Source organism: Phyllostomus discolor, chromosome 12, assembly GCF_004126475.2.
Source record: "Phyllostomus discolor isolate MPI-MPIP mPhyDis1 chromosome 12, mPhyDis1.pri.v3, whole genome shotgun sequence".
NCBI classification, from domain to species: Eukaryota; Metazoa; Chordata; class Mammalia; order Chiroptera; family Phyllostomidae; genus Phyllostomus; species Phyllostomus discolor.
The window spans coordinates 25,180,278-25,190,262 of NC_040914.2; the positions used below are offsets into that span (position 1 = coordinate 25,180,278).

Here is a 9,985-nt window from a genome sequence, read left to right on the forward strand (position 1 = left end):
AAATTAGTTACTGACTATCTCTCTTCCAATAACCCGACCTTGGGCAGCACTCTGACCCCCTCTCTCTGGTTCACAGATGGACGTCCAGGGCCTGGAAAAATCTAGGGGTTCAAACAGACATTTGGCCCTGGCTGGTGTAGCTCAGTGGATTGAGTGCCAGCCTGAGAAGCAAAGGGTCTCTGGTTCAATCCCCAGTCAGGGCACATGCCTGGGTTGTGGGCAGGGCCCCAGTAGGGGGTGAACAAAAGGCAAACACACTGAGATTTTTCACCCTCTGTTTCTCCCTCCCTTCCCCTTTCTCTAAAAATAAAATAAATAAAATATTTTTAAAAAATAGACATTTGCCAGATGATTGGCTGAAAGACAGAAAGAGGTTCCCCTATATGGAGATCCTGAGAGGGGAAGTGGTGCTCCCCCTTTCCGGCACACCCAGCTTACATGACCCACAGGGGTGACTCAGGGTTGGAACCTGGGTCCCCACCCTGTCTCTCCAGGACGGAGGTCATGTCCAGTAGGCACAAGCTCAGAGCAGAGTAGCATCTCAGATCTGGTCTCAGTTGTCAGCAGGGAAACAGGAACCCTTGAGAGCATCAGGAAGGAGGCTCTCTTGCCTTCCTCCAAGCCTGGTGATGGGGAAACCTCCATCTAGCCACACCATGTGGGTTTGTATGCTCTGCCAGGTCCCATGGTGTTTCCCATGTGCACAGCCTTCTCCAGCGGGAGGCAGCATCATGACCATCGTGTCTGCCACTGTCTTTTGCCTCGGTGAGTTGTGGGCAGAAAGGGATGAGTGCCTATGCGGGAGGTGATCTCTCATAAGACCTCATGAACTGGACGTCTCAGAGAAGGTGGAGTCTGCTCAGGAATTGGTGGCCTCTTACCAAGGTCTCTCTTCCAGGACTGTGTCTGGACCAGGAGACCTACCTGCAGACAGGTGAGTGTATCCCCAGGTCTCCCAGGTCCTGCATCCTCCTTGGGGACAAAGTGGGACACCCATTCCTCCTTCCAGGGTATCTGGAGGATAGAGGGAGGAGAGGAATTCTAAACTGATGAATAGAGAACTTGTGTGAGGAGCTCTGAGGCTGAGAGCTAGGGGAAACTGAGGCACAGAGAAGATGTGGACTGCCACCTCTGCTTCTATTCTAGAGACACTGCCCAAACCCACCATCTGGGCGGAGCCGAGCCCTGTTGTTGCTCAGGGGAGACCTGTGAGCATCTGGTGTCAGGGGTCTAAGGAAGCTAAAGGGTACTACCTTCACCGGGAGCAGGTCCTGCAGCCCTGGAGAAAAAAGTTTCCACAGAGACCCAGAGGCAAAGTCAAGTTCCACATCCTGCTCATGACCCAAGACCTTGCCGGGAGATACCACTGCAGATATCAAAGCCAAGCAAGCTGGTCCGTTCCCAGCAAGCCTCTGGACCTGGTGGTCACAGGTGAGCAGATGCTTTCTTGGGCACAGGCGAAGTGGCTGTGCCCTGGGAGGGACCACTCTTTCCACAGGGAAGTCCTGTTGACAGTGTGGGGGTGATGGCCCTCTTTTTTGCTCCCCACTTTTATTATGGTAAGAACCTGCTTAACATGAGATGTGTACAGCATAGTGATTAGACATATGACTTACAAAGTGATCCCCCATTAAGTCCAGTGCTGACCTGGCGCCATCCATAGATATCACAATATTATTGACTATATTTCCCATGCTGTACTATATATCCCAGTGACTATTCTGTAACTGCCAATCTGTCCTTCTTAATCCATTCACCTTTTTTTAAAAAAATTATTTTATTTATTTATTTATTTTTAGACAAAGGGGAATGGAAGGAGGAAGAGAAGGAGAGAATCATTACTGTGTAGTTGCCTTTGGTGCACCCCCTACTGGGGACCTGGCCTGCAACCCAGGCAGGCATGTGCCCTGACTGGGAATCGAACTGGCAACTCTGATTCACAGGCCAGCACTCAATTCACTGAGCCACACCAGCCTGGGCCCAAACTGTTAAATTTTAACAGTGCACAATACAGTATTGTTAGTCATAGTCACTATGTTGTCCAGGAGATGTCTAGACCTTAAGCATTCTGCAAAACTGAGACTCTATCTCCATTAAACTCCCCACTTGCCCCTCTCCCCAGCCCCTCCTGACCACCATTGATTGTGCTCTCTGCTTCATCAATCAGATGAGTGGAATCGTGCAGTGTTTGCCCTCCTGTGACTGGCCCGCTTCACTTAGCACAATGTCCTCAAGCATCGTCTCCTCTTTGACACTTCTGGCTTGTTCTCTCCCAGGAATGTCTGACCCACCCAGACTCTCAGCTTTGTCAGGCCCCATCGTGGCCCCAGGAGATGGTGTGACCCTGCATTGTGGCTCCTGGCAGGGATTCAACTGGTTTTTTTTGTCTAATGAAGGCGGAAACGGCAACTTCAAAAGCTTGGCCTCACAGCATCGAGCTGATGGGTGGTCTTGGGCCCTTTTCGCTGTGGGGCCTGTGAGCCCAAGTCACAGGTGGATGTACAGGTGCTATGGTGCTTTCTCAGGTTCTCCTTATGTGTGGTCTTCCTCTAGCAACATCCTGGAGCTCCTGATCTCAGGTGAGAAACTCGCAGCATTCCCCCAGAACTCCCTGGCTCTCCAGGCAGGGGAGCAGAGCCTCATCTCAGGTGGGGCACTGGGTAGGATGAGGTTGCAGCGAGAGAGCTCAGGGCTGTAGCAGCCAGTCACACACCAGAATCTGCAGTGGGGAGACCCAGGAGGGAGGGGAGAGTAGGCAGCCTGACCCTCTTACAAACATGAGCTCCCTCTCCTCCAGGTGCTTCTAGGAAACCATCCCTCTCCGTGCTGCCAGGTCCCGTGGTGGCCCCTGAAGACACAGTGACCCTCCAGTGTTGCTCTGATGTCAGCTATGACAGATTCGCTCTGTCCAAAGATGGGGAACAGGAGCTCCCCCAACAACTTGGTTGGCAGCCCCAGTTTGGGCTCTCTCAGACCGACTTCTCTCTGGGACGGGTGAACAGTTCCCATGGGGGCCGGTACAGGTGCTACGGTGGACACAGTCTCTCCTCTGAGTGGTCGGCCCCCAGCGACCCCCTGGACATCCTGGTGGCAGGTGAGGAGCCCCTCACTGGTTCACACTCAGAGTGGCATCTCAGTTGAGGTCCAGGGATGGGTGGACAAGGACGAAGCGGCCCCTAACACCGAGGTCTTCTCTCTCTCAGCTTTGCTCCCCCAGAACACGTCACCCACTCTGTCAGCCCAGCCGAGCCCCACCGTGGCCCTAGGAGAGAATGTGACCCTGAGGTGTCAGACTGGGAGCTTGTTTGATACATTTCTTCTGCTCAAGGCAGGGGTAGTCGGCCCCCCTCTGCACATCAGGGCTCGGTCCCATGATGGGGTGTTTCAGGCAAACTTCCCGATGAGCCCCGCCACCCTGGACCACGGGGGTACTTACAGGTGCTATGGGTCACTCAACAGTGCCCCCTTCCTGTTGTCACATCCCAGCAACCCCCTGGAGCTCAAGGTGGAAGGTGAGGAGCTGTCTGGGGTGTTTTCCTTCCTTTCCATCTGCTGCAGTGTCTGCATGAGGTTGCAGCCAACTACCTTCCTCCATGCCCCATGTCTGTCTGTTCCTCCTCCACCCTCTCCTGAGTCCAGGCACTGCCGTCTGCCACTAGGCACTCATTCTCATGTGGGGAATGCATCATCATGGAAAAAAACCCAGGAGGCCTTTCTTTCTCCAGGTCCTGTGGTTTTTCTCCTTCTCCTTCTCCTTCTCCTTCTTCTTCTTTCTCCTTCAATGGCAATGCATGGACATGACACAAACCTGAAATTGTTCCCAAGTGGTGAACAAGGAGTATAGCACCTTTCACTCTCTGTTAGCGTTGGTTTCATTCCTCAGTTTCCCCAGCAATGTCAGCCACTGGCCACACTCTTCTACCTTTCTCCCGAATATTCAAGGAGATCCTATAACCACAGCTCTGTGTGTAGACAAAGACCAGCATCTCATAGACACTGTTCTGAACTGCTCTATGTTTAAAAAATGAAGTTAATACATTTTAAAGAACGGTCAGGTATCCATACATATCAGTCCACTTGAGAGTTTTTTTAAACAATAGTTTATGTATTTATTTTTAGAAAGGGGAAGGGAAGGAGAAAGAGAGGGAGACAAACATCAATGTGTGGTTGCTTCTCCCACTCCCCCTACTGGGGACCTGGCCTGCAACCCAGGCATGTGCCCTGACTGGAATTTGAACCAGCAACTCTTTGGTTCACAGGCCAGCACTCAATCCACTGAGCTACACCAGCCAGAGCCACTTTAGACTTTTTAATGGCTGTCTAGTATTCCCTTGCTTGGAAGTAGCAGATTGCATTTAACCAATGCCCTAAAATTTGGTATTTTGTTTGTTGCCAGCCATTTTATATTGCAAACCACCCTGCAATGAATGTTGTGGTACTTATGTAAAACACAGGTGCATGTAAAAACAACAATTCTTTACATTGTGGTTAAGTTTTTAGAGTAAAACTGCTTAAGCAGAGGACACGGGAACTTGTTATGTGACAAATGTCAGCAGTCTTTTCACATGGTTCATTATTTTACTCATTATTTACTCTCAAGGTTCGGATTTTAAAATCTTTTCCTAAATTGGCTGGGGACCCTATATACTCTTAACACCTTTCATCATTTTTTAAAGTGTTTAACCAATTCTTACTACATTGTATACTTTCATAATCATAGATCTGACTTATCTGTTACACATTTTACTTAATAATATTAATTTTTCTTTATCATCATTACTAATACACACACATAGGTATGCATGTGCCCACACACTCATGTATATGTTAATATTCATGTCTCCTTATATTTATACATATAAAATATATTATACAATGCATATATATTATATACATATGTATACAACTATACCTATTATTCACATATTTATGTATAAATATACATCATATGTGAATATACATTATATATACATGTATATAGATACATATGTACATAAATCTATTTCTAGATAGACCATAACACTGTAGAAAGTGAATCGGTAAGGAATGTGTAAATGAAATAACAGAAGAAAATCAGTTGCAGGTATTCACTGCAGACTCAGGAGTGGAGAAAGCTGGTTGAGTTTAGGCAGAGTTTCACCCCAGGTGTTCACACCTTTTCTCCCTGACACTCAGTAACCCCTGGGCACCAACCTCTCATTCATGGATCCAGGACTGTCTTCTGAGAATTACCTCAAGACTCTAATTTTCAGGAGATTATGTTTAGATTGGACTAATGCACCAGAATGATGAGAGACCACGTAAATGCTAAACTTCAAGAGTTTTTTTTAACATGTTCACTCTTAGCTTGTGGCATGAGGTGTGTGTGGGTAAACCCTTTTTGTTTTTAAGACCTGAAAGCTAAGTCTAAATGTGAGGAAATCAGAGACAGGAGGGTTGCCTCCTCGCCTAGAGTGGTGGAAGGCATCATGGTGGAAATAGATGAAAATATGTGTGAGCAGGGAGACATTAGCCATATCCTTGAGTGAATACTGGGTTGGCAGGCTTCTGGCTCCTCACCCTCTCTGATTTCCTGATTCTCAGGGACTCCTGTTACTGTCACCCCATCAGTGCAGACCCCAAATGCCACAAGTGGTAAGTAACTGAACCTGTTCGGCTTGTGGACTGGGATGTTCAAGGGGGTGGGGGTTTAAGCATCTGCCCTGGCTGCCATTTTGAGTGTGACCTGCCTTACCCACCATGACCTTTTCCTCCCTGTCCCCAGGCACTCAACACCCAGATTACACAGTGGAGAATCTCATCTGCATAGGTCTGTCTGCACTGGTCCTGGTGGTGCTAGGGGTGTTGGTGTATCAGGAGTGGCACAGTCGAAGAGGGTTCTCAAAGGTGAACTGAAGATGGAGCATACACATGCCTCAGGATTTGCAACAGAGACTTAGATCAAAACCACACATGCAAGGTATGATGACAATGAAGGTTCAGAAAGTTGGAGCCACAAACAGTGTGAACTCGGTGCTGAGGACAATTGATAAACAATTGATACGGTGTGATTACTGCTGAAGGCAATGACAGGGGCTGCAGTTGCTCCTTGGGGAAGGCTCCTCCATCATGAACATTGCCCATGCCTTGCTATCTCCTCAGTTTTTGGCTTCTCTTATTCCACCATCTCAATAACACAATGCTACATCCACATGAAGAGATTGTGCCCACTATTTCACTCTGTCTCATGATCTATTCCTACACTGTGTTGTGAATATCTTGTTTATAATACCCACATTCTCTGGTGTGAGTTGCTCTTTGCCTCCTCTTCTAAGTGCAGAGACTCAGGTAACATGGTTGAGTAATTAAGCCAATGGACTAAAATGTACATCCAGCTTGGAAGGTGCAAGCTCAGAATGTTATCCCAGCACCGTGTCTGTATTCTGCAAGCTCCTTTCTCTTCACCAGGTGCTTCCTATGTGGCTTCTCCTGCAACATCTGTACTTGGAGTCCACACTCTCCTGCATGGCCCCATGCAAGTGGCAGCTCATCTGTGAGCCTCTCCTGCCTCCTGTGTGACTGGTAGTGATGATGGCTCCTTCAGGACTGTGGTGCCAATTAAACAATATTGTGAGTTCTGGGATGATAAACATGTGTTTGTTTGTTTTCATTTTGATGTTAATTTTGGAGAGAGGGTGGAGCAAGTACCATGTCACACACTGCTTGGTAAGTGTACAAATGGGTTCAGCCAACTTGGGGAATTTTCTGGGTCAGGGCAAGTGATGGGCAGCTACGATAAGCAGTCTCACACCTGGAGAAGATATGCCCTAGAGAATCCCTTGCACATCTGCCCAAAGATACAGTCATGGAAAACAGGAGAAGAGCATAGTTCCCCTTAGCCCAAAACTGTAAACAACATTCTCAATCAAACATGAAAATATAGAGAGATCCCAGCACAACATCAGGACACAACAGCAGGATAGTGTCCCAATAGGCTTTTTACCTGAAACCATAGGGGAAACATCAGACTGTCTGAAATGTCAACCCAGGCTCAGATCTGGAGAAGAATCCAGGAACCTGATTGAACTTTTAAAACCAGCTGAGAGGGGTGTGGATGTGATGGGCTTCTGACCTTTTAGTCCACATAAGAAGGGTCACTACAGAGTGACCAAGCACTTCAACTCTATAGTCTGATGCTGTGTATTAAAGCCCAGGTGCACTGATAATGCTGTGGGGAACTCTGAGAAAGGTCCTTAAATTCTGTATCTCAAGTTCAACATGCATAAAATTGGGAGAGTAGGAGTGCCAATCCCATTAGCTTGCTGGGAGCTTTGAATGGGTAATGTGTCTAAACTACTTAGATTGAGGGTCAGCATCTTTATAGGCAAAGGGTCAAATACTCAATATTTTTGGCTTTGTGGGTCTTCAGATCTCTGTTTCAATGACTCAATTCTACCATTGCAATATGAAAGAAGTTATGGGAAATATGTAAATGAACAATGTGTTTCAATGAAACTTTATTTATAAAAATAGAATGAGGGAGTAGACTTGGCCCATTGGCCTTAGTTTTGAAACCCCTGGCTTAGAAAGAGTAGAGCCTGGCATATGAGTTTTATTCAAGATATATTAATTGTACCTATTATCATCATCACTCATCATCATCACTATCATCACCATCATCACCACCATCAACACCATCACAATCAACATTACCTGTGGACAGTAAGTTGAAGCTCAGATGTTGATGCTGGAAACAGACTAGATGACACCTACAACCAGCTGATCTATTATTTTCTTTTTTAAAAAGATTTTATTTATTTATTTTTAGAGAGAGGGGAAGGAAAGGAGAAAGAGAGGGAGAAAAAGATCAGTGTGTGGTTGCCTCTCATACTCCCCCTACTGGGCACACAGCCTGCAACCCAGGCATGTGCCCTGACTGGAAATCAAACCAGCAACCCTGCAGTTCACAGCTGCCACCCAATCCACTGAGCCACAACAACCTGAGCTGTCTTGGAAACTCTTTGAAAAGGTAAAGTAAAACAGGATATCCCAAGGCTTTGTAAATTTTGAAAAACCTATAATAAAATATAAGAAAATAAGTAGGACTTTTCTAATACATGGAAAATAAAGGTCTTTAGGAAGCAGTATGTGCAAAGATTCAAACTGATGGAATAATATTAAGGGTACAGAAATTTAACATTTAAGTTTGATGGCAGTGTGTGGAATAAAGAAGAAGGTGTTGAGAGTTGAGATGGGAGTTAGCAATGGGAGGCAAAAAAAAGTCTTGGTGCAGTGAGAAGCTCGATCACATACACAGGTGATGAATGAGCTACACTCAAGTGGGAGTGGATAATGGGGGGCAAGGGAGGGTTTACAGGAATAACTATAAAGTACACATGGACAAAACCAAGGGAGGCTGGAATCAAGGGAGGGAAGTGGGGATGGCTGGGGTGGGAGGGGTGGGGTGTGGGTAAATGCAGAAAACTGTACTTGAACAACAATAAAATAAAATAATAAAATAAATACTCAACAAATGAACAAACAAAAAAGAAATCTCCCACATTCAAAAATCAAGGGCGCTGTTCACTACCTCAAAATCAGAACTGAGCAAAAAGAATACTTAGATGCATCTAACATGATGGGTTCTTCTCAGCTAACAAGTTGTGACTTGATATGCTTATAAGTTCCAGAATCCTATCCAAAATCTAAAGGCATGAAAAAAAAGATGATCACAGAAAGAGATGGAGAGACTGGTGTGTGTGTGTGTGTGTGTGTGTGTGTGTGTGTAGCAACGCCAATTATAGCTGCTCTCATGTCCTCTGAATCCATGCTGGGTATTAGAAAATTGGCACCTTCCATGTTGTCACAAAGGGTAGGAGCTCCTTCTTTCTTTCTTCTGCGTAGTATTCCATCATGTAAATGTACCATAGTTTTTTGATCCATTCATTATGTGAAGCAAAATAAGCCAGGTGGTGAAAGACAAATACCATATGATCTCACCTATAAGTGGAATCTACCCAACAAAACAAACAAGCAAGTAAAATATAACCAAAGACATTGAAATAAAGAACAAACTCACAGTAACCAGAGGGGAGGTAGGAGGGGATAATGGGGCAAAGGGGAAAAGGGGTTTCAGAAACAACTCTAAAGGACACATGGACAAAAACAAGGAGGGTGGAATCAGGAGGGGGAGATGGGCATGGCTGGGGTCAGAGGGAGTGTGGGGGGAAAATGGAGACAACTGTACTTGAACAACAATAAAATAAAAGTTAAAAAGAGAGAAAATCAGCACCTTAAATCCTTAAAATGCAAACAAAGTGTCTGAATTCAAGAGAACTCTCCACCTGACAAAAAGATCCCAGGGAGTCCTTGAGGCTTTTCAGTGGATTCTGTTATTAGATTAAGATACGAAAAAGAAAATGAGGAAGTGGAAGCATTGCTGACTCAACGACTGTTGAGAAGAAGAGAAAGAAATATATCCATAATAAAGATAAATTGTCTATGTGTATGTCTGGAAGGAGTGGAAGTAAGAGAGAGGATATGAAGAGAAAGGAGGGGAAAGAGGAAAGGGAGGAGTGGGAGTGGGAGAAGGGGGAGTGGGAGGAGGAGAAGAGAGAGAAGAGAGAGAAGGGAAGGGAAGGGAAGGGAAGGGAAGGGAAGGGAAGGGAAGGGAAGGGAAGGGAAGAGAAGAGAAGAGAAGAGAAATGCTCTTGGCTTCCAACATCCAGTCAACGTTCCATATCATCTATATAATTGATCTTGATCCTCCCTCTCCTCTCTTAGAATAAGAGCCACATCTGGAGGAATTCTGGAACCTACCTTAGGGAGACAAACAACAATATACCTTCCCTGTCATTTGTTTAGAGGGGGAGGGATTTAGACTCTTTGCATACACGTATCTGATATCTGGCTTGCCTAATACTACTGTCAATATCTGATCATTTGGCAATTATATATCTAGAGTAACTGAATGCAGAGAAGGTGTGGTTGTGTAAACCTGATTAAA

At 45.8% G+C, this 9,985-nt stretch overlaps 1 protein-coding gene across 1 annotated transcript; it reads left to right on the forward strand.

Annotated features, from left to right (window-relative positions):
* The first annotated feature begins 637 nt into the window (after window positions 1-637).
* LOC114510695 (leukocyte immunoglobulin-like receptor subfamily A member 6) lies at window positions 638-6,063 on the forward strand. The gene is made up of 8 exons (XM_036012902.1): window positions 638-765; window positions 899-934; window positions 1,147-1,431; window positions 2,277-2,579; window positions 2,798-3,094; window positions 3,204-3,512; window positions 5,584-5,634; window positions 5,765-6,063. The coding sequence occupies exons 1-8, from the start codon at window positions 657-659 to the stop codon at window positions 5,893-5,895; spliced, it is 1,521 nt and encodes a 506-aa protein (XP_035868795.1). The 5' UTR covers window positions 638-656; the 3' UTR covers window positions 5,896-6,063.
* The last annotated feature ends 3,922 nt before the right edge of the window (window positions 6,064-9,985 follow it).

Coding starts and splice junctions, on each gene's coding strand:
- LOC114510695 (XM_036012902.1), top strand. CDS start 657: ATGTGGGTTTGTATGCTCTGCCAGGTCCCATGGTGTTTCCCATGTGCA. Junction 3,513..5,583: donor CCTGGAGCTCAAGGTGGAAG/GTGAGGAGCTGT, acceptor CCTGATTCTCAG/GGACTCCTGTTACTGTCACC. Junction 5,635..5,764: donor GACCCCAAATGCCACAAGTG/GTAAGTAACTGA, acceptor CCCTGTCCCCAG/GCACTCAACACCCAGATTAC.